General features: G+C 33.8%; 3 protein-coding genes across 6 annotated transcripts; 2 read left to right on the top strand and 1 right to left on the bottom strand.

The window, feature by feature from the left end:
- Nucleotides 1-2,545: 2,545 nt before the first annotated feature.
- Nucleotides 2,546-6,524, bottom strand: LOC118044809 (ferric reduction oxidase 8, mitochondrial). Of its 2 annotated transcripts, none has more exons than XM_035053292.2 (8): nt 5,612-6,524; nt 5,277-5,373; nt 5,013-5,198; nt 4,691-4,928; nt 4,193-4,526; nt 3,840-4,098; nt 3,011-3,744; nt 2,546-2,912 (listed from the first exon to the last, which is right to left on the bottom strand). In XM_035053292.2, the coding sequence occupies exons 1-8, from the start codon at nt 5,766-5,768 to the stop codon at nt 2,731-2,733; spliced, it is 2,187 nt and encodes a 728-aa protein (XP_034909183.1). In that variant the 5' UTR covers nt 5,769-6,524; the 3' UTR covers nt 2,546-2,730. The 2 variants fall into 2 exon arrangements, with proteins under 2 accessions (XP_034909183.1, XP_034909184.1); XM_035053293.2 differs by having other exon boundaries at nt 3,011-3,732; nt 5,612-6,523.
- Nucleotides 6,525-12,978: 6,454 nt separating this feature from the next.
- LOC118044810 (U-box domain-containing protein 52) lies at nt 12,979-15,082 on the top strand. Its single transcript, XM_035053294.2, has 4 exons — nt 12,979-13,387; nt 14,024-14,142; nt 14,240-14,358; nt 14,627-15,082. The coding sequence occupies exons 1-4, from the start codon at nt 13,132-13,134 to the stop codon at nt 14,823-14,825; spliced, it is 693 nt and encodes a 230-aa protein (XP_034909185.1). The 5' UTR covers nt 12,979-13,131; the 3' UTR covers nt 14,826-15,082.
- Nucleotides 15,083-17,829: 2,747 nt separating this feature from the next.
- LOC118044811 (DEAD-box ATP-dependent RNA helicase 30) lies at nt 17,830-22,504 on the top strand. 3 transcript variants are annotated; one of them, XM_035053295.2, is made up of 10 exons: nt 17,835-18,109; nt 18,231-18,820; nt 18,909-19,088; nt 19,189-19,350; nt 19,449-19,603; nt 20,091-20,183; nt 20,300-20,385; nt 20,467-20,693; nt 21,756-21,986; nt 22,074-22,504. In XM_035053295.2, the coding sequence occupies exons 1-10, from the start codon at nt 18,051-18,053 to the stop codon at nt 22,178-22,180; spliced, it is 1,890 nt and encodes a 629-aa protein (XP_034909186.1). In that variant the 5' UTR covers nt 17,835-18,050; the 3' UTR covers nt 22,181-22,504. The 3 variants fall into 3 exon arrangements, 1 of the variants encoding a protein (XP_034909186.1); XR_004686856.2 differs by lacking the exon at nt 22,074-22,504 and having other exon boundaries at nt 17,830-18,109; nt 20,467-21,352; nt 21,756-21,895; XR_004686857.2 differs by lacking the exon at nt 22,074-22,504 and having other exon boundaries at nt 17,830-18,109; nt 20,467-20,861; nt 21,756-21,893.
- Nucleotides 22,505-27,643: the final 5,139 nt, after the last annotated feature.

Here is a 27,643-nt window from a genome sequence, read left to right as displayed (position 1 = left end):
CCTACCTAAGGTAAGCTGCAATGTTGTTTGATTGTTTTTCTAGGTCGAATTTCTATTCATTGGTCTTTCTAAGGTTCAAGGCAGATCTCCCCTCGTGAGGAAGTCTCTACCTTATTCGGTTAAATCCTAACCATTCTAAAGTCTTAATTTTTAAATTGCTTTTATTTACACCTTGTATCTTTAATAACCGAGAATGTACATTATTGCGTAATTTTACACCCCACAAATATTAAAGTCTACATCCGGATCCTAGAAAAAAAGGTTGAAAAAAAGGGTTTTTGACATTTTGGCCAAATCCTAATGGACAATTATAATCTGGTTACGATATCCATTTTTAAAAAAACATGAAAAGGATGCAATTTTTGTTTTTACAAAAAATATGCTTGGAACAATTTTAGGATTTGGCCGTATGCAATGAAATATTTTTTTCCTTTTTGAAAATGTTTTTTTTTTTTTGCATTTTTTTGAAATATTTCGGAGAAAACCGGGTATTTTAATACCGGATTTGTATTTTACAATGTAAATATATAATCCGATATTGTGCAAAATTGGTAGAAAAATATTTGAGAAAATCACAAAATTTTTTAAAATGATTTTTGAAATTTTTTGTAATTTTTTTTAATTTAAAATAATATTATAATATAATATTAAATGTGGGCTGGGCTGGGTCAGGCCCAAGAACTTTTGGTTGGGCCGATCCCGGCCCAACATATCCCTCTCTTTCTTTTGGGCCAGGCCGGACCCCAAATGGTCCGACCCAAGCCCGCATGGTTGCTGGCCCAGCCCAGCAACCATGCTAATTAATCATGCTGCATGCAGAAATGAATTCTGCATGCAGCAGCCACGACAATGAAGAACAGGCGAAGCGGGGAGGAGGAAGTTGCCTGGCGTGGGAGGAACAGCCGCTGTCTAGGTGGATGACGAGAGGCTGGGGCGGCGTTGATGGAGAGCTTGGTGCTGCTGCTGCCGATTGCTGGTTCTGGTCGCCGCTGCAAGAAGGAGAAAACGGGTCCTAGAGAGGAGAAGGAAAAGCTCACGGCTGGAGCTGTTGGTGTGGCTGAGGAGGGATGCTGCTGGTGATGGAAAAGACCAGCTGGGAGAAGAATGAAGGGGTGGTCTGCTCACGGTGGAGATGACAGAAGAGAAGAGGTGATGATGGTGGTAGTGGCTGAAGCCACGGTGGAGAGAGAAAGGGCTGGTTGCAGGAACTGGGCAGGAAATGCTGGTTTTCGGCCAACTTTTCGTTCAATTTTCTCCCCCTCCTCAGAGCATTAAATTGGCTCCTATTTATAGGGATGGAAAGAGGGTAATCTTGTGTTCAACGGGGAAAAAGTCTCAGCCTTTGATTCGCCTCGAGGAATCCAAGCCGTTGGTTCAAAGTGTGCACCTCGAACTGCCAAATTTGGCAATCCAAGGCTGCAGACTGCCCGAGGGTGCCACTTTGGGCCAATGAACGGAGCTGTCCCCAAGTTGTTACACCCGACCAGACCACTCTACGAGATAAAGATGTTTCAGGGGAACATGTTGGTGCACGCCTTGTCGGATTTGGGGGCCAAAGGAGTGAGAAAACGCGCCTGGAAAGCAGCCACTCGGGCAGCTTTGTGAGGAAGACGATGAACAGTAACCGGGCGACGCGTCGCCTGGTCCCTTCCCTCAACACAAAAACGGCACCGTTTGGGATAAAAATTAGGGCTTTTTGCTGATTTTCAATTTAGCCCTCCAGCGTTCAATGTCTTTCAATTTGGCCCCCGGATTTTGTCAATTAGACCCCTATAGTTTGGCGCCTTTTGCAAGTTGGTCTTTGTCTTTGGATTTTATCAATTTTACCCCTAATTGACCTCAAAACTTCAATTTGCTTGCAATTTGATCCCTGATTTCAATCAATCAACTTGGTAAAAATTAAATTTGGTCTCTTAAAATTTCAATATTCTCAATTAAGCTCAAATTAAGCTCCCAAACTTAATTTTTCACCAATTAAGCCCCAAATAAAATTAATTTGACCCATTTAAAGTATAATTAAGTCATTGCACTTAATTAAATCCTTCAATTGGACCCAAATTAATTCTTAAACATAATTAAAATTCAATTTGGCCCATGATTAAATCAAATTGACCTATTAAAAATTTAATTATGTCCTTGGACTTAATTTTCATGCGAATTCATCCAATAATCATTTAATATGACCTTGAATTTGCATTGTATTCTTCTAAAAATTGCAGCTTGATTTCCCGACCTACCTTCTCCACGTTGTCAGCCTTTATTTTATTTTTTTATTTTTATTTTGAAAAAAAAAATTGATTTTTGGGGAATAACCCAAAATTGGGTTATGACATGACTAATGCCATGCGAAGGTACATCATAGAGCCACATGAACATTATACTAATATAGCCTTGTCCCAAGACAAAGTGGACGAGGATGTTCTCTCATTAACTACCAAATCTTCCTCAGCCTGGCTCATAAGAGGTTGAAATAAGAGTTTTCTTTTGAAATTGGGGCAAGAGATTTTGTAAAACCGCCATGATTGAATTGTAGAACCTCAAGGCATTTTGATAAAGTCCAATCCATTCAACTTATCTAAATGCACAAGCTTTCAGCTAAAACTGCTCAAGCCCTCTCTCAAAATGATGCCACGATGAAATATGTTCAAAGTGGAATGAAGGCATCCTTTATTTAGAACCAGATGCTAATGTTTACATGTTGTCAAGTATTTGTGTGTATGGATGGTGAGGCTAAAGAGTGAAGCTGAGGGAGTGGAAAATGAAGTATGGTTTCTTTCCCTTGGCACCAATGTTGAGTCCCTGAGACTTCAACTGGCATAATGATGCGACCGCCTCCTTCATGCTTTCCGGTCCACACACCAGTACTCCAATATCAGATCCACCGGTTTCATCTGGAAACTTGGACAGTATATCTGTTTACAACATGCAATTAAACAAACTGTAATTAGAAGCAGAGATTTCAAATAATAGAATGTTGCAGAATTGTAGGAAAAAGATAGAATAATAATACCTTGAAAGTCAGGCCTTCCTCCAAAATGAATTTCATGTTCCTCAACAGTACTTCTTGCCTCTACTGAACCTGCTAGTCCTGTGGCTTTATTACCTTGTTTTGGAGACGCTGCTGGAATATCTTTCTTGAGCCTTTTCCATCTCAAGATAATTGCTACAAAAGCGTTGCAAGCTAGAGCTACGATGAAAGAAGCTAGGAGAAGTAGATCAACAACTGAAGAGGGAGTCTTCTCTTTTGAGGCCTTGTTTTCTGACGGAACAACCATCTTTTGTGAGGCAGGACTCTTCATTTTAGTGGGAACAAAAATGCGATTAAAGAAAATAAGAGAAACTAAGAACTTAATGGAGGATAATGCGACCATGGCAGCCATCAAAATTGAACTATCTAGTCCATGAACTGCATAATTTGAACATTCGGTGCTAAAGTTAACTGTTCTCGCTAGAGAAAAGTTATTCACTAATCCTATCACTGTTGCATTAGAACTCTCTTCCTGTGTTACATAAACTTTTAGATTTAGAGACAACTGTGTGGATGACTGATTCAGAAGTTGAGAAGAAACTGAGTTTAACAGGCAAACATCTTGCGACTTCTTCACGACATAGATGAGCTGAACTTGTGTGGCGAATCTATACCTGCTGCTGCTTATGGAAGCAATTTCCTTTATGATGCTGAGAACTGGGGTTATCCCAGCTCCACCGGCAATCAGAAGCAGGCTGTCATGCCTGCAAAAAATTCTTAACAAATGACAATCTCGAAAATCATCCTTAGTTCATTATCAGTTCAAGGAAATTCTTCTTCTGTCTGCAATACTAGGTTCTTTTTTGCAAACCTTAGGAAGTCCAGTGAAGCAGGTCCATAAGGGCCTTCAATTGACACAGGTATACAGCTCATAGCACCGGTATCTGAATCTAGCTCTGCTTGTATCATGTCATAGAGAGACCTTGTCCAGCCCTCATTGCATTTTACTACAACAGACATCGTGTGATCATCAATATTTGAGCTAGAAGTGATACTGAAGGGATGCCACTGAAACTTCGAAATACTTGGTATCTTCATGTATATAACACTTGTTGGGGTATACTTCAATCCTGCAATTATTATAAAAAAGATGTTTGATGAGAGAAGTTTTACTGCCATAACACCAACATGCATGATTGTAACCGTGAAGGCTGAAAAGATTACCTGGATCCTTTGGCAGCGTAAGTTCTATGGCTTTGCTGGGAATTAGGTATATTCGTGATGAGAGAATGCAACTTTGTGGTCTTGATTGTAAGATTCGAAGTAGCTTGTCAAGGCCAAAGAGAAATACCCCAGAAAAAACCATGTAGAAGTGCCTATCTCCAGCGTGGAACAAGAAGAATATTAGGAAGACTATGTATAGATGGTGTGTGTAGTAGAATATTTCAAATCTCCTCCTCCTTATTTGAGGAAGTGACGTGATCCAGATTACCAGTCCTGTAACAAGAGCAATCTCTCCTGCCAGGTATATCCGTCCTTTTTTCTGCCATCTCCATATCTGTTATTGAAAACTCATAGCAAAGGATTAAAACAGAGAAGAAAAGGATAGGTTGGATGTTAACAACAGAAGATACCAAATTCAATCGCAAAAATGCAAATTGAACCAATGAAACAGACTACAAGTTTTGTTTCAAGAGGGAAAGCAGAAAGGAAATAGAATACCTCATCTTGAATATGGTGGCTGACTCCCCAGATGAACAAAGTGCTTGCACCATGAATTGTGGAAAAAAATATCATTGACGTCCCAAGCAATATATGGTATCGTACTGAAGCTTCAAACTGGATTCCAATTAACTGGAATATGGCCAAGCCCCTCAAAACAGGAAGAAGAAGCAAAGCCAGGCAGACTTCTGCAAGCAATCCGAATCGGGTGGCCACTCTTAGATACTTGATTTGCCATCTGAAATACAGGTAAACATCAGTAATGGTGGTGCTCTTGATTTTCAGTATCCACCAAATGTTATTTAGGATCATTAGAACTCACAAATCTAACTTCAGTGACTTGACTGGCATCAACTTTTTGAAGTCATTACTGATGCGGGCATAGTAAGTCCAAGCTAGAAAGAGGAAAAAGAGAAACACTGCCAGAATCTCTAAGCTAGATAAAATTCCCACAAAGCTGTTTACCACCACAGGATTTGAGAAACCAACAGTTGCACTCCTTGCTGGTCTGTCATCCATGTTAATCACAAGGAACAGTAAGCCATTGATTTCTAGAGATACAGATCTAATTCCACAACTATATTACCTGCTTCGAGGAGGCTCCTTCGTAACCAAATCCAAGTAAACTAATCCAATTATGGTCAAGGCAATAGGAGGAAATGTGAATACAACGAAGTTGAGACCTGCAGTGCATTCAGTATTATACTAATATAAGCATTGATACCAACATCTGCAATTGCAATCATGAATGTTTTATGTTTTTCAGTAAGAATGAGCACGCAAATGACATCTCTTGCTCGATTCTATAAATTGATAGCTGATGTTGTCATGCCAGAGAATAAGTGTGTAGATTAATATATATATAAAAGATGATTTAGCACTAAGCAAAAACCAATTCAGATGGTAACTCCAAGCACATACCGTAATAGCCAAACACTGTGTGCCTAGCACTATCTTCAGCTCCTTTCCATTTTCTAGTCCACAGATTAGTAGGCTTTAGAAGCCACAGAGCAATCCAACCAGCAAATATTATGATCATCAGTACTTTGAGAAGAGCAAGAAGACTGGCCTTTGCCATGGTTACTATTTCTGATCTGTACTTCTTTAGTTTGAAAGGTATTCCCTATATAAAGAACATTGCGCAATTCACCTTCAAGACCATTAGTAGATTGCACATAGCCCCACCACCTCTTACAAGTTCCACTCACTTACATGGCGATTTCGTTATGGTTGTCAAGTGCAATCCCGATTCCACTGCAGTATGATCTGCAATCTCTGACATTGATATATATATGTGTGTGTTTATATGATTTTTCAAATTTCAGCAGTCTAATAATATCCTCCACAACAACAAACACTAGAAGAAGTCTGCATCAAGACTTAGTTAGATGAAGTTAATGGAAGCGATGACGGGTGATCTTAATTCATACATACGACATCCATAGATTCGATTCATGTGCACATTGTCATGAGTTATCACTTGTGTTGTTGAATGGCAGCTTTACCTTTCTGTTATAATCACCTTTCAACTCTTGACATCAGATAGTGGACTGTGGTCCACCCACACCAACTTTGATTTCTGTCATGGGAATATTCTTCTTTTCATCTCCTCGCATAACTCTGCTCTGCTCTTGGTCACTATTGTATTCTTTATGTATATATATAATCACTTGCAAATACAACAATGGCGTGCATTAATATTTGTGATGCAGATTAAGTTTACAGTTTAGAGGATTCTATGCATATATGCTGTGTGGCCCAACTTGAAATAGAATTCATGTAAGTGGGTGGTGGAGTCTTCTGTTGATGGCGTATTTGGAAGGGTTGTAGCAATTATTTAAAAAAATAAAAAATAAATATTTATTTTTATGAAAATAAAGTTTAACTGCAGGGCACTTAAAAGCTTTTGGTCTTACTCTTCTATTAATTTCAAAATATTTCTTTTATTGATTATTTGTTGCCTTTCAGGGCATCAAACTTCGATGGAGGAGGAGGAAAGGAAGAGGAAGGAACAAGTAGATAAAAGAGGCATGCTTATTAGGAGCAATCATCTCCCCTGTCCTTCCTAGAAAGAGGGGACAGAGTTAGGCCTTAGGCCAGGCGGGCGCCGACCATTCTGACAACTTTTGCATTTTGTTGACACCCGATATACACGTGGTTGATAATTGTTCAAGTGGGAGATTGACAGCTGAAGATAGAAAAAAAAAAAATAAAAAAAAAATCAAAATAAGATAATTGAGATAGGATAGAAGAACAAAATCCTGAAGAAACCAACTTAGCTATATATATATATATATATATTTGATGTGGGTGTGCGTTGATTAAATTAAAAATTTACAGACAATTAAATGATCAATTTTAGAGCACCTTATGATTGATGTAGATGACTAGATCAACACTGTATAACTTTTAAAAAAAATATTTTTTTTATGTAAAGTATTATGTTTATTATCTATGTAGTTTTTGAAAAAGTCATATCTAAAATTATTGATCTTTGAAGATTATACAAGCTTTTTGTTCCAAAACTCTTTGATATGGTGTTTGGTTATTAGAAATGAGAGGCTTCAAATCAAAATAGAAAGATCATAATGACATTTTAATTTTAATATTGTGTTTGAATAGTAACAAGAAATCAGAATGAAATTCAATTTTTTAATACTTTATTTTTAATATTAAAAAGAATAATGATTGTAAAATAATTTCACAAATAATGGTGATAGTAAAAATAATAAACGTTATTTATGAAATATTGATGTTAAAGTTAAAGATGATGATCAAACTTTGATTTTATTGTGTTTATTACCCCTATTTTATGATAATTTTGTTGATAATCTGTTGTACATGAATGATAGTCTTAGTTCAGAAGATGTCAAAACTTTTTAAAATTCTATGGAGTTAAAAAAATAAATGTTAGAGAGTCATAATAATGGTTATGCAAAGGGTTTGATTATAAAGGGTAGAACAAATAATAAGTGTTCGTTGTAGAGAAAAGTCTAGATCAAAATCAAAGTCTAGAAAAATTAAATGCATTGAATGTCATGAAATAAGACACTTTAGGAAGCATTGTTCTAAGTGAAAAGATAAGAGAAAGAAGAAGGAAAACCTCTGATGCTACAAATGTTGTTAGTTAAAGGGGAATTTTTAATGATGCTAAAAGTGTTCTAGTTGTGTTTGTTGATAACTTAGGTGATTGGTAGATAATTGATTCGGCTTACATATTTCATATTTGTCTAGATAGAAGTTGTTTTGATATTCTTAAAGTTATCAATGATACTATTTTATTAGGAGACAATAAAATTTTATTTGTTTTTAGTGTGGTTCCAATTCAAATTATGATGTATGATAACATTATTAGGTTAATAGAGGTTCAACATGTCCTAAAGACGAAGAAGAATTTAATTTCTTTAAGTCTTCTTAATTTCTAAGGCTATGGTTACTCTACTAATAGTTGAGCACTAAAGGTTTGTAAGGGTGCTCTTGTTGTGATAGAAGGAAAGCTGGTTAATAGCTTGTACCATCTTTAAGGTTTAATAATTATTAATTTAGCCAGTGTATCATTTGTGGTTGATTCAGATAATGATTTTATTCAGTTACAACATGTACGGCTAGGACATATGAGTGAGGAAAATGATAGAGTTAAGCAAACGAGATATGCTATGCAATTATAAATAGATAAATTGGATTTATATGAGCATTATGTTATGGTAAAAAGTGTAGGGTAAAATTCAGTATGGACATTCATCGTATCAAAGATACTGTAGATTATATTCATTCTCACCTTTAGGGTCTTTCTCCTATTATGTTAAAAGATGATGCATAATATTTATTGATGACTACTCTATAAAGCTTTAGATGTATTTTATAAAGAGAAAGAGTAATGCATTCATCCCATTCAAACAGTGAAAAACCTTGATTGAGATGTATGCCGGTAAAAAGATCAAATGCTTAAAAATTAATAATGGTTTGAAATTTTGCTTAGGTGAATTTGATAAGTTCTGCAAGAATAAAGGAATTATTAACATCACGTTGTCATGAATAAAACATAACAAAATAGAGTTGCAAAATGTATGAATAAATACCTTTAAAAAGAGCATGTTGTATACTTTCACAAGCTGGATTATCAAAGCAATTTTAGGCTAAAGCAATTAACATGGCTTGTTATCTAGTAAATAAATCTTTATTGTTAGTTTTAGAATTGAAGACTCCATATGAAATATGGTCTAGTTTTTTTTGTTAATTACTCTAAACTGAGAATATTTGGTTATCTTACTTATGCTAATGTTAAATAAGACAAACTTGGATCGAGAGCGAGAAAATATATATTTCTAGGATATAATCTATGGTGAAGGGATATCAATTGTGTTTTTTTTTTTATCCTAAATCATCTAAGTTTATTACTAATAAAGAAAAGAAGTTGACTAATATTAATGTTGAGATGGACCATGGTACTATCAAACAAGTAAAGCTTAAGGTCAGAGCTTTAAAGATAATGCAAGAAGATGTTCTAGCTGAGCTTGTTGAGGAAGTGGTGTAAGATATTGATGTTAAAAATGCACTTGAAGAACAACCTTATAATATTGTTATATGAAGACAAAGAAGACAAATACAAGCATTAGTTAAGTACGATTATGTTGATCCAGTTGATTTTGCCTTGAATGTTACAAATAATCATCCTGATGGGTGTTTTCTATAAATGAAAAGATTAAGTCTTTTTATAATAACTAGACATGGGAGATTGTTAAACCACCATAAGGCTAAAAGTTTGTTGGGTGCAAATGGATTTATAAGAGGAAAGATGGAATCCCAGAGGTTGATGATACATGGTTTAAATCGCGTCTAGTTGCCAAAAGCTTTACATAAAAAAAAGGTGTTGACTTTAATAAAGTTTCCTCTCTAGTTGTGAAGCATAGTTTCATCCGAGTATTGTTTGCTATGGTAGCTTTGTTTGGCTTAGAGCTTAGGCAACTAGATGTTAAAATAACTTTTCTATATAATGAGTTGGATAAGAGTTACATCATCTAGAGGGTTTCATTCCTCAAGGTAAATAAGACCATGTATGTTTATTAAAGAAGTCATTGTATGACTTGAAACATTCACCGAAATAGTGGTATAAAAGGTTTGATACTTTTACACTTGAACATTGTTGTTTTAAAAGTGACTATGATAGTTGTATGTATTTCAAGAAGCTTTCATATGATTTAATTGTGTACTTATTATTGTATATTTATAACATGTTGATTGTCTTTAAGAACATGTCTAAGATCAACAGTTTTAATGATCAATTGAGTGGTGAGTTTGAGATGAAATATTTAGGTATACCTAAGAAGATTTTAGGTATAGAGATACATAAAGATCAAAACATTGACAAGTTATACTTAAACTAAGGAAGTATTTTAAAAAGGTACTTAAATGTTTTGGTATGCAAGACTGCAAGCCAGTGAGCACTCCACTTGCAACCAATTTTAGGTTATCTTTAAATTTATCACCATAAATCGAGGAGAAAAAGGAGCACATGTCAGGTGTTCCATATATTAGTGCAGTTGGAAGAATTTTATTTGTTATGGTTTACATTCGTCCAAACATTTTATATGTTGTTAGTGTACGTAGTTAACAAGTTTATAAAAAATCATAGTAAAGTTCACTAGCAAATAGTTAAATGGCTTAGAGGTACTACATATGTTGGCTTAGTATATGATATATATAGTAGTACTAGAAGTAGTGTTAAATGTTTTGTAGATTTATATTGGATTGGTTATTTGGATAGAAGAATATCATTAACAGGTTATGTTTTTACTCTATCAAGGCACACCATTAGTTAGAAAGAAATTGTATAATCCACTATTGCCTTGTTTACAACAAAGATTGAGTATATGACATTGACAAAAGCAGTGAAAGAAGCTTTATGAATGAGAGGTTTTATTGACAATCTTTGTTTGTAACATAAGTTGATTGCTATACATTGTTATAACCAGAGCATTATGCATCTGACCAAGAACTAGATGTATCATGAAAAGACCAAACCTTTTAATGTCAGGTATCACTTTATTCTAGATATCATGTCAAATGGTGTTGTCTTAGTTAATAAGATTGTTACAGCTAAGAACCTTGCAGATATGTTTACGAAGCCTATCTCTGCAGTCAAGTTCAAGCATTGCTTAGACTTGATTGGTTTGTGTAGTACTTAAAAGATGCTTGATGAAGGCGATCAAAGAGAAGTTCAAGTTTTGTAAGTTGGTTCAATTTAAGTCGAGGTGGAGATTTGTTGGGTTTGTTTTAAATTATAGGCCCAAATAAGAAAATAAATACTCATGTACTTAGTCTATATATAAAAACCTAAAATTGTTATATTTTAGGGTTAAGACTTATTTAAAAATATCTTCATTCTTTGCACTTTGACTGCTAGAGAAAAAAAAAGATAAAATGTGAGTTTTGGGATTGAAAGAGCAATTTTTATTGTCATGTTATCTTATTTTTTTATAGTGAATTTTTAAAATCATCTTGCGTGTGAAGTAGATCTAATTTATTGAACTAGATAAATTTCTTATGTGTTCTAATATGATTGATTGTGTTTTTTTCTTCTTATTATTTCTCTACTTATAAATTGATTTGAAATTTTAAAGCTGTTCTGCAACAGTAAACTTATCTGAAATCAATAAATTTATCAGCTTTGAAGCTTCTCCTCGTGAACTTTCTAACTTTGAGGTTTAATCGTAGTATATACTATACAGACCTCGTTTTCATTAATTAGGGGTTCCTTAGGTGGCTTTCATTGATGACCTCTTTAATTACTACCTTTCTTCTTCGATTCCTTGTATGGATTGTGTCCTTCGCTTACTAGAATACTGAAGCACTGCGTCATGCCTACATACAGATTGCATTAGGGTTCCATTGTCATAGCAGCATATGCAATTTACATCATGTATGTCAAGTGCGCGCGCGCGCAAAGCATAAGGTATTATATGGTGCAGGCTTACAAGGATAGCACAGAATAAAAAAAAGTGATATGGACTTAGAACACTACAGTACGTACAGTTTGCTACTGTGTTGGCAAACCAATTCACTTTAATCGTGTCATATAGATTGACAAATTCAAAATATCATCTTCTTCAGAAGATACAGGACTGTGGCATTACGGCATTCTAATCTTCTCTTTTGTGGCTGATTAGCTTGTTGGGAGAGTTTCCATGTATTGCTCAAGCAAACTCAAATTGTAAGAACCCTATTTTGCAACTTCATTTAGTTGGACTATAAGATTCGGACAGGTAAGCTGTTGATTAGTATTTGATTTCAACATTGCTTGTACTGCAGCATTGCAGCTCCAAATAATTTTCAACATGGATGGATGCATCTTTACCCAAACATACTTCCAGTGCAGCTTCCATACTGCGATGTCGTGGTCATTGATGTCTTCAGCTTATCATCTTCATCAATTGAAGTCTTTTAATAAATAACTAAAAATCTCTGCGAAAAGTAATCATTACTTTGATCTATAATGCCTGCAGCATGGGACCAGATCGACTCCTCCTTGTGCAATGGGACTACCTTTTTTTGCATGGAAAGTAAAAGACAAGCACAGGAGAACAACTGAACCTGTACAAGTTGGCATCCTGTACCCAGATCCAGATTCTTGTATTTTACTCAGGGCCAGTCTTTGAATGACTTTGTTTAATACCCACAAAAGCTGCTTAAAATAGTTAGATCACCTTGGAATTTTCTACAGAAACTATATGCTGCTAATAAGATCATGGCTGAGCTGTGCAGCACCTATGGAAATGGGCATTTCTGCCAGGCTGAAAGCTGCAAAGAGAAATAGACACCACTCCCCTTTTTCCAATACGAAACAATCAATGGAATGCATTGAATCATCTTTTTCCATCTACAGGGTTGGAACAAAAAGTTATTTTTCTTTCATTCTATGTTTTAAAATCAGAAGTAGAAAAAAGCAGATCAATTAAATTACGAAACTTGTAATGAGACCTCAATATTCATGTGAAATTCTTCTTTGATTGCAATCTGAGGTTCATTATGAGCCTAACAATAGGTCAAACAAAGACTATAGTTATTTCAAATGTGAGGATAACACCCTAGATGCTATCTTCCCAGAGCAAGGCTTATCCTCATGGCTAGACTATGGAGGAGGGGAAAGCAAAAGGTTTCTTTTGCTCTAGAAAGGGCTCTTAAGAAAAGAGCAATGGTCTCACGTGACATATCCAATAGCCTACAAAGCTTGACAAAAAAGAATCTGCTTTTCTTGTCTTCCTTTTATTTTGTGGCCTTGAGAGCAACGACCACTTCCTTTTTAACTGCCAATATTTAACTCGCACAAAAATCTTGATATCTTCGCTCTAAAAATTAAGACCACCTATCTCTGTCACACAATTTATGTCGTTTATTTCTCTCTAATCTTTGCTCGTGTAATAATACAAAGCGTAAAGGAAAAGATGGAAGAAGAGAAATATGTGCCGGCAAGTTCTATGCGGTACGGTGCGCGAATCATGTCGCCGGAAATTGTGGAGATAGGAGACGATATCAAGACTATTACTAACAACATAGATGGAGTCGGTCATGATGTTTATGTAGCTGTTGGTAAAAATGACACAGATGTGCTCAAGTGGGCTCTAGATCATGCTGTTTTACCTGGAGCTCGAGTTTTTCTAGTCCATGTTTTTCCTCCTCTGACATATATTCCTACACCAGGTAAAACTTTATGTTCTACTTCTGATAGAATCCATCATCAAGTTTAGAGGGATTAAATTCTTGCTGTTCTGAGGAAGGAAAGATGTTTATGCTTCTGCCAGTGACATGATGTAACAAGAACACATCTGATCAACTAAAATTATGAATATCTGCAGCTCAACAGGTTACTCTACTCAAAAGTATTGATAATGCTAGCTAGCATAACTGAGTGATAGGGATATTGTTCTGATTTTTTAAATCAAGACTTTGGAATTCTTGAATCCCCATTTGGCAACCCTTTTTATGCAATTGACCACTTATGAAGATGACTTGAATATACTTTTGGCCAGAATTGATGTAGGCGAAATTTGATTATGCAAATCAGACTTTGGCAATATTGTGTGGACCATCATATTGCTATCCGATTAAGAAGAAACCATTGAAAGCTGAGTTAATTAACACTTAATGCATTGATGATTTGAATAATTAGAGATCATTAAGCTGCTAGGCTGTGTTGGCTATATTGACCATAAATAATGCACTGGATGAACAGCAGGGTGATCGATTCTCTCACTTGCCACTCCCCAGAACTGTAGAACATGGCGGGTTTAAGTATATTTTGCAGAGCTTTAAGCCTTTCTAATTGCTTGTTGACAGTTGGAAGACTATCTAGGAGCCAATTGAGCCAAGATCAGATGAGATTTTACATTAATGAAGAGAACAACAGAAGAAGAAACCATTTGCAAAAATACATTAGCCTGTGTTCCGATGCCAAGGTGCAGATATTTAATGGCAACTCTATGATGCTACTCAGTGACACATCATTCATGCACCAAAAGCATTGATATGATCAGAACTTCTTTCATGTGACAGGTGACAGTGGATACAATGCTCCTGGAGAGCAATTCCACTGCCGAAGCTGTTCTAGAGCTCATTCCCGTTCTCAACATTAGACACCTTGTCATGGGAACTAAACGCTTGCCTCGCTCAAGGTACAGATTCTTGCTTTCTACGCAGCCCCCCGTGACATATTTCTTGTGTTTTCTGAGATTTGAACAATCTAGACGGGCAGAGAAAGATGGTTCATTGCAGTGACGAAAGAGAACTCTTCAAGGTTAAATCAACAAGGCATAATCAGCAAAAACGATCTATGCTAATAACTAAACCAATTGAGAAGAACAACTCTACGTGACACTGTCACCTACTCGCAGACCTTAATTATCAACAATTCATTCAAGGATTCCACTTCCATCCTTGCAGGCTACTAAGGAAGAAGCTGGCGAAAGGAGAATTTGTGAAGAAGAATGCTCCAGACTATTGTGAGGTTAGCATTATTCATGAAAGCAAGAAGATCATGGATGCTCAGCCGGTTTCATCCTGTCCACAAGGGCCTGATGCCATCCGCAACTCTGAAAAGAAGTTTTTCGAGCTTGCATGCTTTTCAGGCAAGTTGAAGTGAAGATTATATGTTAATGTACTGTGCACAAATGGATATTGTGTGTAAAATTAAGAAGCAGTTTAGTATTTACTTAATTGTATCGTTAAAATACTTGGCACTTCATAGAGGCAGACCACTTTGCATAGGACTTGAAGGCTCGAAGCTGCTTCTTTTTTCTTTTTTGCCTGGTTGGATAGAGAGAGCCTGTGAGAAGACATGAAATGGAATTTTGAAGCTATAAATATGGATAAGAATATGATCCCACCAATCTTATTTAATTAGGATTTAGTATCGTGCAAAAAATGCCAGATTTCCATTTAGTGATCTCCCTCTCAGTTTCGGTTTCGGTTTCGGTTTTTACCGAGAAATAATTCAATTATCTCATTCATTACTTTATAACCGAAACTCACCAAAAAAATCGGTCAGAAATCCGGTTAATCTAACTAATCAAAATCTTGATTCAATTCATATAAATAAAATAAAAATAAAATAAAAAAACTTGATTTATTGGGTCAAAATCTCAATTGACCTTGTGATTTAATTGACTTGGACTTTATCCAATTAAAACTTAACTATCATAAAACAATATCATTTTAATTTTTTTAAAAAATATTATTATTTTTAGATTTATTTAAATTAATCTTCTAACCCATATTCCAAGTCTTGTACTATTCAACATGGACTCTTAGGATTTTAACAAGTCAAAAAAACCGGTTAACGTAACTAATTAAAATCTTGATTAAGTTTATATAGAAAAATAAAATAAAAATAAAAATAAAAAATACTTGATATACCGGGTCAAAATCTCAATTGCCGTAGTGACTTGATTGACTTGGAGTTCACCCAATTAGAACTTAACTATCAACTTATTGAATTTTTTTAAAAAATAAATCATAAAGCAACATCATTTTAATATCTTTAAAAATATTATTATTTTTAGATTTATTAAAATTAATCTTCTAACCCATATTCCAAGTCTTGTACGATTCAACATGGACTCTTAGGATTTTATCAGGTCAAAATACATAATCATGCAAAAAAAAAAAAAGAAAAGGCCGGCATTAGAAATAATTCTCAAATACAGTGTGCAAGCTGCATCAAACTCAAAGCCATGTAGCAAACATTTTGTAATTCAACTTTATTAAGCCTGTAACAACCTTAATCTCAGTGTTTGTACTCATATATACTCGTTCAAAAAAATTAAATAAATAAATAAAACAACATGCGGAAATTATTATATAAAGAATCAATTAACCTAAAAGATTAAACTATTATATAAAATTTCAAGATATAATTTATATCATTCTCTAACAAACCATCTTGAATAAAAGTTTGTTGAGTTAAAAAACTTATATAGATCTATGTTATTTTGTGTTTAATTTTTATCAAATAAATAAAATGACGAGATTTAAACTTGTAATCGCTTGGTCATCAATACTCTAATATTATATTAAAGAGTCAATTCAATCTAAAAATTTAAGCTGTTAGATGAGATCTTGATTTATATTATTATCTAATAGTTAAAAAAATCTCTGATAAATGGAATAGTAAGATTTGAATTTGTGATTACTTGATTATCAAAGCTCTGATATCATTTTAAAAAATCAATTCAATTCAAAAATTTAAATCGGGTGAGATTTCTAATTTATATTATTCTTAAACAATTTAATCTATGAAATATATTTTTTTTTATTAGCTTCTCATAGGTATTTTTTTTCCTCTCTTTCAAAGATATACATTGCAGGCTTGCTGCAGCCTGACTATTTATTTTTCTAAAAAAAATTAGATAAGGCAAACAATGAGTAATTAAACATATAATAACAAGGTACATATCTTCGTCTATGGAAAATCAATACGATCTCCAGAATCGTAACGAATCATAAAGAAAAAAGAAAAGGGAAGTCCTGATATTCGAATCTGATAGCAAATATAAGGTGCACATAAAATGCGGTTCAGTTTATAAAGAGATGTGTCAAAATCTAACCACACAATAAAAAGGCACCAAGGGCAATGAGGTTCATATTTCTAAATCTTATAACCTTGATTGGATGAATGAATTTAAAATGAATTTGTCTTAAGATTTTTTTTTCAAAGAAATTAAAGTAATATCAATTTAAAAATAAAATTTTAATAAATTAAATTAGATTCCACCTAGATTTTACAAGTTTTAACTAGATCAATTTTCATCTAGTTTAATATAAAACCTAGTTTAGACCAAGTCTTGATCGACTAATTATTAAATTAACTCACTAGGTCGGGCAACATTACTAAGATAGGAAAAAGAAACCTTTTATCAAAGGATGCATAAAATAATGTTGATTTTTTTTAGACTAGTTTGTGCACATGCTCTTTTACCTACCTCTAACCATCTTGGATAGAAAAAATAGATCAGTTTTCAAATCTAAAAGATTAACTAATTATTTAAAATATAAACCTTATTCATAAATTATTTGAATTTTTTAGAACATTATCATACGAGCTTGATAAATATACAAGTTTATATATATATATATATATATATATATATATATATATATATATATATATAAACACCATATTTAGAAATTGTGTAAAGAATAAGTAATGGTGTTAAATGTTGTTTTTAAAAATATTTTTGACTTTAATATGTATAAAAAATGTATTTTTTAATTATTTAAAGTTTATTTTTGATATTATTTAAAATTTATTTTTTATATTATGCCAAAAAAAATTTAAAAATATATAAAAAAAATTAATTAAAAGTAAAAAAAATCTAAATTTTTTAAAATTATAGTTCGAACCTAAATAAAAAAACGGGGTAAAGGTGTCTCATTAACAAAACATAAACAATTAAAGGATGATTAATGATCATTGTTGAATCGACTTGTAAGGGGTGTGTGATAATGATAAAAATTATTTTTTAAAATATATTAAATTATTATTTTATTTTATAAATTTATTTTTAATATAACACATTTAAAAATATATATATAAATTAAGTTTTTAAAAAATGAAAATTTCACAACACCGTTGCCCAAACACACACTTATAGTTTACAAACCAAAAAGGCGAAAGCGTCAAAGCGGTCGCTTTAAAAAGTAAACTAATCGGAAGAGCAAAGTAAATACTGAGAAAAAAAATTATTATTTCTTGCGATCTGATAAATACAATTTTTTTTCAATCTTCTTCTTCCCTTGTCCGTAAAAATTAGAAGAAAATCGAATAAACCCTAGCTAAGCCAGTAAAGCAGAAATCAAATCGCTGTCAATGATGAACCCTTACGATAATCGGTACACCGACCCCGACTCTTACCGTCACCGGCGCAGGCATTCCATTCTCTCTCTGTTTTAATCGAATCTCCTTTTCTATTTATTTTTTTTTTCTACTCTTAAGTTTCAATTTTTTTAAAAAAAATTTGAATTCTTATGTTAATCAGTTCTTTTTCAGTGATTTAATGGGCCAACAGCCTCCACTGGGGGCCACTTACGGACGCGGGGGACCTGTTCCTTATGGAAGTGGAAGTGGTCCTCTGCCGCCGTCTTTTGCGAGTAGAGGAGGTCCTGCTCCAGTTGGTGGAGGTTATCCTGCGTTTGAGCCCCCTGCTGGTGGATTCAGTGTTGGACGAGGTGGCGGCGGAGGTGGTGGAGGAGGAGGAGGAAGGGGAAGGGGGTTCAGTGGTGGCCGTGGATCTAATTTTTATACTGGGGATAGAAGAATTGATGCTGGTCATGGGAGAGGCTGGAATTCGGATGGTGGCCGTGGTGGTGGCCGTGGTGGGAGGGGGTATGGTGGTCGTAGTGGAAGAGGAGGGAGGCATGGAGGGGGAGGTTCAAAGGGAGAATTGGATAATATTGCACTTCCAAAGCAGGATTTTGGGAATTTGGTACCTTTCGAGAAGAATTTCTACTTTGAGAATCCTTCGATTAGGGCTTTGTCTGAGCATGAAGTGGTGATGTATCGTACAAGAAGAGAGATTACTGTTGAAGGCCATGATGTGCCTAAGCCTATTCGCCTGTTTCATGAGGCCAATTTCCCTGGTAATTCAATCTTTTCACATCAATGCTAACGTGGTATATTTTGAAAAATGTGTTTTGTTAGACTGATTTTTATGGTTTTATGTCCTAGATTACTGCTTACAGGTGATTTCTAAGTTGGGTTTTGTTGAGCCAACACCAATTCAGGCTCAGGGGTGGCCGATGGCTCTAAAGGGTAGAGATTTAATTGGCATTGCTGAGACTGGTTCTGGTAAGACATTGGCATACATGCTACCAGCTTTTGTGCATGTTGCTGCGCAGCCTCGATTGGGTTAGTATTAATTTCCTTGTTGGTTAAGTTGGATTTTTAAATTTGCATTATCGTATTTAGTTGTGTGGTATTTATTGTTTTATACTTTTTCGCCGCGTAGTACAAGGTGATGGTCCGATTGTGTTAGTATTAGCACCTACCAGAGAGCTGGCAGTTCAAATTCAAGAAGAAGGTTTAAAGTTTGGTTCACATGCTAATATTAGGAGCACTTGCATATATGGTGGTGCTCCCAAGGGACCCCAAATTCGTGATCTCCAAAGAGGTATTTTACTTTTTTGTTTAGTTTTTATGCTATCTGCAAATCGAACCAGATTGAGATTGGTGGAGGGTGGTAATGATTCAAGATCTGTCTTATGCCAGGTGTTGAAATTGTCATTGCTACCCCTGGTCGACTAATAGATATGCTGGAAGCTCAACACACAAATTTGCGAAGAGTCACATACCTCGTGTTAGACGAGGCGGATCGAATGTTGGACATGGGGTTTGAGCCTCAAATTAGGAAAATTATATCTCAAGTAACCATCTATCTTTAGCTTCATCTTTTAATATGATGGCCTTACAAAGTAATGATTTCTATTAAGTTTTTTAATTTAACTCCTGATAATCATGTAATCATTTCCAAATAAGTTTAACTGTTGGCTTGGAGCTTTGAAGGTAGTCATGTTAATGTCTTTAAACATTTAAAGCTTGATTTGTCTGCTAGCGTTTTTGAACAAGTTAATGCGACTTTCGCCTCTAGATTGAACTGCATTGTTAGCATGGGATCTGGTGTCATTTTCTGTATATCTCAAAATTCACACTGAATAACTTGGATTTTAAAAAATATTCTTACTGAACTAAATTGAATGTTGGTGGGATATTGAATTTTGTAGGTAAGTAATTCATGCTGAACTGAATTGTATGTTTTGCCAGAATGCCAACCCAGAAACTGTTATTAAAATGGAATTTCATCAGCCAGGAAGTCCTTTGACACTGAGTTCTAAGAGGTCTATTTTGTTGCAGATTCGACCAGATAGACAGACATTATATTGGAGTGCAACATGGCCCAGGGAGGTTGAAATTTTAGCAAGGCAGTTTTTGCACAACCCATACAAGGTCTCAGTTTTAGCTGTTCTCAATTACTGTCATATAATTGTTTTGAGTTTATTATGGTCCGCTTTTAGTATAGACACATGTTCACCCATTACTGTTGAAAATTTTACCTTGTTTAGGTAATCATAGGATCGGCAGATTTAAAAGCAAACCAATCTATAAACCAAGTTGTTGAGGTCGTCATGGACATGGAGAAGTATAATAGGTTTGTCACATCAGCTTGTTGCAGGGTACAATTGATGTTTTCGCATGTTGATGTAGATGCTTTAATGTCTTATCTGTGCAGGCTGATCAAATTGCTGAAAGAAGTGATGGATGGAAGTCGGATTCTGATTTTCATGGAGACAAAGAAAGGCTGTGACCAAGTTACAAGGCAGTTGAGAATGGATGGATGGCCAGCATTATCCATCCATGGTGATAAAAACCAGGCTGAAAGGGATTGGGTCCTGGCAGAATTCAAAAGTGGCAGAAGTGCAATAATGACTGCCACTGATGTTGCTGCACGGGGTCTTGGTAGGATCATTATGTGTTGGAGTCCTAGGTCTATTTGCATCTGTCTAGAAATTTGAAGATAGGCAAGTCGGCCGGCTGCTATCCAGTTTTCCCTGAATATAATTTGTGGTATGGGTGCAAAGCGAGCTGCCAATATGCATAATCACCCCCTGATTGCTGTACTAACTTGTAAGCATGGTTCCTTACTTCGAAGGGATTTTAAAGTTGGATTGAGAGGCATGTTGGTTTCTCATATTCACTAGAATATCCCATAAGTTTGCCTTGCTTGGAGCTACTGCAATTTTACAGCTCATGTTACATGGACACAGGGAGCACTGTCCATTGGTATTGTGGACAGCAGTTTAAGATTTTGTGGAGTGTCTGTTTTTTATGGAGATGTCGTTGTCTTCTGTGGGCTGTGGAAGTTGCATTTCTGTTTTTGAATGGAAGTAATAATCTAGAAATCTGGCTTTAGTGAAGCGGTAATTTGCATGAATTGCCCAATATGACACGGCTCCAACTAACAGGTGTCTACGTAACATGTTTGCTAGCAATTGTTGCCCATCCACAGTTATGAAGCTGGTTTATCTTGGCAGCCGGGTTGACTGACATATGGTTACTAGATTGTTGGATATGAGTATAGTGGCAGTGAAGCTGCTCCTTATCCCTGCAAGGTTAAGGTGGGCACATTTATTTCATGAATGTGTTGTCTTAAATTGATCACTTGGATGTTAGAGGTGCAGGGATAAGGGGGTGTTTGTACGGGCTGGAATCTGGTGTCATAGTGGCTAAAAAACTTCATAAACTCAGCATGCTCATCCTAGGAGGTTATGGTCCAGAGTTTTATTTAGCTATCTAATCTGAAGCTTGATAGCTTTAATTCTGAGATTAAAAATCCTGAAAGCAGAGTTATCTTTTGGTTAAGGGTCAGAATATTTACATTTTGTGCAAATGATCTCAAGTAGAATGAACCACCCTTCATATCCGAGTTTGTCTTGTGTCCTATAGTCCTACACTTGCGTGCATGCAGTGAACTTTATGCATTAATTCTTTTCACTTGACTTCTACTCCAATTTCTTGTAGATGTGAAGGACATAAAATGTGTGATCAACTATGATTTTCCTTCCAGCCTCGAGGATTATGTTCACAGGATAGGCCGAACTGGTCGTGCAGGAGCTAGGGGAACTGCCTTTACCTTTTTCACGGATTCAAATGCAAAGTTTGCTAGGGGTCTAATTAGAATTCTGCAAGAGTCAGGGCAGATTGTGCCTCCATCATTATCTGCTTTGGCTCGGTCATCTGGTTCTTTTGGAGGTAAAAATATATGGATTTGTTAATTCAGGCTTGAGTGTAAGGTCTATACAAGGATTATGAATCTCTATCTATTTCTCTTGTTCATAGGTTCTGCAGGTAACTTCCGTTCCAGAGGACGAGGAGGCAGCTTTGGCAACAGGGGTTCGATTTCTGGATCTAATACTGTGCCTCTTGGTGCTCGTAGACCTTGGTAATTTAATGAACAATTGCAGCTCTACCATATGTTAAGAAAACCATCGCAGCGGCGGTTGCTGCCTTGGTGTTGATCTTTTGTTTTGACGAGATGGGTTGAAAAATCACAGTAAGAATCCCAGAACTCGTACAGTTTAGGAATTCATGTATTGGCAAATTCATATGCATGTGATTTTAACTTTAGGTCGCATAACTTATGAACATAGGTGCTAAGGTTCTTTGTTCTAGTTGATGAATTCTTGATATAATCAACTATCCATGCCAGTAGAAAATCAGACGTTTCTACAATTAGTCATAATTGTTGAAGTCTTTTCTTGGCCCTTCAATTATTTTGATTGTACCATAATTGGTTTGGTTTGTGAACTGTGAGCTGTTTCGTTGCAGCAGTATTCACATTGAGTTGATAGATAAGCTCATTGCTCGGCTTCTAGCCCAGACCAGAGCCGGCTTTTTTATTCACTTCTCCAAACTGATTTATCCTCCCTTTTGTAGTTAATACAAGTTTCTATAGCTTTTTAATGAAAAAAAGAAAAAAAAGAAGAAGCCTGGCAATTTCCAATGGCTGATTTTCTAAATAATAAATTAATAATTACTGGTTTTCAGCTCAACAGTCAACTCGAGATTTTTTTTCAATTTCCAGAACGCAATTTAACAAAGGCTGATTAAAATGACATTTAACCTGGTATAATGAATAATGAATGTATTTGTTTTTATGTTTTAAAAATATTTTTAAATAAAAAAATATTATTTTTATTAAAATACCAAATAAAAACAAAACCAAGTTATAACATGCAGGGAAGCCGAGTATTTGTCCAATTTCCATCCGAAAAACCTTCCTGCATGTTCGAGAAAATGTCTTTAACATGAAGAGGTAACAAAAGTAGCGAGTTTATTCACACAGCAAATCATATTTGTATATTGCCTTTCACTTTAAAACATCAACTGAAGTCTTGTAATTGTGAGAGATCTTACTACTTAGAAAGAGATTATTATCAGTTCAAACTCCTTTCCTTTCTTTCGAGTATTTAAATTTAATGTCATATTATATAAAGAGATCAAAGTAGATCAGTCTTATTATCTTGTGAGCTCAGGCTCTTATCCTTGAATGTGTTAGAAAAAAAAAAAACTAAATATAATTAACTTGACACATTCAAAGAAAGCAATAATTAAACCTCGAGGGGTATAACTCAACTGGTCAGGTTTTGAATTTGCTCTCTAGAAGTCACCAGTTCGAGTTTCATAAATCTTAGAGTCACTGGAGGTTTACATGGTCGTTAACTTCAGGACCCGTAGGATTAGTTGATATGCGTGCAAGCTAACTCAAACACTTCTATTAATCTAAAAAAAAGAAGAAGCAATAATTAACTTGACATTCAATATTCTAAAATAATAAATAGTTCAAGATTTACTGAGTTAATCTTAAATGTAGGAGATTTCCCAGTTAAATCTATAATAATTTTATTTGATTAATTGAGAAGTAATGTTTAGGAATTAATTTATAAAAAAGAGGAGGTTAAGGAATGAATTATGATTAAACACCTCCATAGATACTTCTTCATGAACTCGCTATTTTTGTAGACTTTTTCTATGCTAATCTTGACTCGTTAATTCATAATTCATAGCTGAGTTGAGAAGTCTGTAAGTAATGCAGGAATTAATATTTCTTATTCACAAGTCAGGTGAAATACAAGCCATTGATAGAAAAATGGGGGTTTATTTGTAGAATAAAAGAAAAAAAAAAAAAAAAGCAGTTTCACTATTTTTTATTTTTTTGTAAACACCTTGTTTTAATTTCATGTATATGCTTTTAATGTCTGAAGAGTTGTTTTTATAAGTGATTTTTATTCGGAAATGTATTAAAATAATTTAAAGATATATTTTCTTGCAAATCCTTCAAATCCAGGGGCATGCTGCCCATTGTTTCAACTTGAAGACATATATTTTCTTGCAAGAGGATTTTATCTTTTAGGGGTCAGCTGATATTTCAAAATCGGGAAGATCCATGCTTTGAACAATGATTTCCAGAGCCTCAAACTTTGAAATCTTGAAGCACTCTCAACCTTTTAGTCGTCACTAAGCAACGTTCGAATGTCAATTCTCTTAGATATTAAGTAGCCTAAAACGTCCCTTTAGACTTTAGAGTCGATTTCAATCGATCCATTTTATTTATATATAAAAAGAAAATGTCACCTTTGATCCCAGATCTGGAGGGGCTCTGATGAGGACCTGTCTTAATCGTCGCATTGCATAGAATATGGCCACTTGCTCCTTTCTTTTTTTTTTTTTTTTATAAATACATCAGAGTTGTCAAGCACTGCATTAGCAAGAGACTGCAAATCCTGTAGTGATGTTTTGGCCTATTGTGTTTCCATGCCGATGCACTTTGAACTCAAGACTTGATGAGTGCTTGTGCTGTGTAACCCCTTCCCACTAAAACATAAAAAAATAAACAATGGTATGGATAAACATAAAGGACTTTTATATATTAACGTCCTCGATTTCTAAATCTTTTTTTTTTTTCCATAATAGTTGTTTTTTTAAAAAAACATCTCATCACAATCATAAAAGCAGCTTTTAACTAAAAAAAATAATAATATTATTATAATAATTTTGATATGAATGTATTAAAACCATAAAAATACACTATTTACGCCTGTGAACTTTTTGATAATGTCATTAAACCCGACATAGCTTGATGAGTCAACCTTCAACCCAACTCCTTGCCTAACCTATATTTTCAAATAAAATCTAGTAAAAGATGACTTGATGTGATCTGATAGATTTTATAAATCTAAAACTAATTCATTTAACCCAGTTAAAACCTGGTTAGACTAAAAAAAATAAAATAAAGATGCTATCATTTTACTTTTAAAAAATATTGAGATGGTGATACTTTGGATCAACCTAGATTTTTAAGACATCATTGTTTACTCTCTAATTGTTATTAATCTCTGCCAAGTCCATTAGGTTCATATATTTTCAAATAAAATCAAGTAAAAGATGACTTGATGTGATCGGATATATTTTATAAATCTAAAACTGATTCATCTAACCTAGTTAAAACCTGGCTAGATAAAAAAAAAAAAAAAAATAAAGATGCTATCATTTTACTTTTAAAAAATATTGAGACGATGATGCTTTGGATCAACCTAGATTTTTAAGACATCATTGTTTACTCTCTAATTATTATTAATCTCAGCCAAGTCCGTTAGGTTCACATATTTTCAAATAAAATCTAGTAAAAGATGTCTTGATGTGATATGATAGATTTTATAAGTCTAAAAATGATTCATTTAACCTAGTTAAAACCTGGTTAGACTAAAAAAAATAAAATAAAGATGATATCATTTTACTTTTAAAAAATTATTGAGACGATGATGCTTTGGATCAACCTAGATTTTTAAGACATCATTGTTTACTCTCTAATTGTTATTAATCTCAGCCAAGTCCGTTAGGTTCATATATTTTCAAATAAAATCTAGTAAAAAATGATGTGACGTGATCTGATAGATTTTATAAGTCTAAAACTGATTCATTTAACCCAGTTAAAACCTGGTTAGACTAAAAATAAAAAAAAAAAGATGCTATCATTTTACTTTTAAAAAATATTGAGACGATGATGCTTTGGATCAACCTAGACTTTTATGATATCATTGTTTACTCTCTCATTGTTATTAATCTCAGCCAAGTCCGTTAAGTTCACATATTGATCTATTGACCTAGCCTCTGAATCAAGCCATGTTTTAAAGTTAATTGGGTGGGAGTTGACCTAGTATGAACTAAATGTCTTGGCAAGTGCACTTGTGACTTAGTAAACTCTGTCAAAACTTAATTTTTCTTGTTTAGAAAAATTTAAAAATGACATGGATTTAATGTTTTCTTTTAAAAAAATAAATCTAGGAACAACAATATTTTGTATAGACTTGGGTCAAACCGATTAATCCGCCCTTACCATGTTTAATAACCTTACTTTTTGAAATCCATTTTTTATTTAATTGAACTATTATAAAAACAAATCTATAATAATTGATTATATAAGTGTTAAGTCAAACTTATAGTTTTTCAGAATGTGAAAGAAATTAGAATATTTTTGAATATATTTACTCCAAGAAGAAAAATAGGTTGTAGCACGAAAGACTTAATGATATTGTTTAAGTCCACCGTAATTTGAGATTGAAAAAAATATATTTATTTTCTTTGATTCTTTAAATATTATTTTATTTTATTTAGTTGCATTACTAATACTTATTTATGTTTGCCTTTACTTTGAATATGTAAATTTTTTTGGAAAGAACAAAATTATGATCCAATTAATTTTAAAACAATTTGTGACATTGAAAATTAGGTAGTAGAAGATGACCCGTCGATTTTGACAACTAAAAAAATAAAGAGTTTTCACCATACTTTATCAACAATGACCATTTAAGATACTTTAGATGATGGTAATTACTGATTGATCATTTAGTGAAAAATATTATTTAAAACAAACTATTGTTTAACACGTAATATTTATTCGTTAATTATGTTTTAAATATAGATGTCATGAATGCTAATGAAATTGAAGATGATTGTAATGATGAAGTTACAAATGAACATGATGATGTTTTATTAGGTATTGACTAAATTGGTTCAATTCTATCAAGATGTGATTTAAATTTTACTTGTATAGACACTAAAAAACTTAATGCGTTCATTCAACAAAAATAAATGGGTTGTAGATTTAGAATTTATATTTTTTGATGCTTTGTTTTAAATACTTTAGAAATTGTATTTGATTTGTGTTTTTGATATTAAATTACATTGTTTGTTTAAAGTATTGCAATGAAATTCTTTTTTTTTTATTCGAGTTAACTACGCTCACTCGTGACCCGATTATTTTACTTGGTCATCAACCATCCAGATCATGTTTAAAAACTATGGTCCGCATAACTCCCAAACTAAGGCTCCGTTTGTTTGCAGGAAAGTGAATTTCTTTTGGAAAGTGAATTCCGGGGAAAGTGAATTCCTGAAAAGTGAATTCCGGGAAAGTATTTTCCGATGTTTGGTAGTATTATGGAAAATGAACTGGAAAACACTTTCCAATGTTTGGTTATGTTATGGAAAATGAGCTGGAAAATAACTTATTAATATTTTATTTTTCTCAAGTTTATTAAAATAATGAGGAACAAATTTTACAAATTAAAAAGTTGAATGAGAATGAAATTGAAAAAAAAAATATAATTTCATAAATTATCTCAAATAAAACAAATAATAATCAAAATAATAGGGATCAAATCTAAAAAATTAAAAAAAAAAAAAATGAAGAAATTAAAATAATAATAATCAACATTTCATAAATTATTTCAAATAAAATAAGTAACAATCAAAAGAATGAGGATCAAATTTGATAAATAAAAAATTTCAATAAAAAAAAATGATAAGAAAAAAGCAAATAGCAATTATAAAAATAAGGACCAAAGTTAATA

Source organism: Populus alba, chromosome 12 (assembly GCF_005239225.2).
Source record: "Populus alba chromosome 12, ASM523922v2, whole genome shotgun sequence".
NCBI lineage: Eukaryota > Viridiplantae > Streptophyta > Magnoliopsida > Malpighiales > Salicaceae > Populus > Populus alba.
This window is presented reverse-complemented; position numbering and strand designations above follow the sequence as displayed.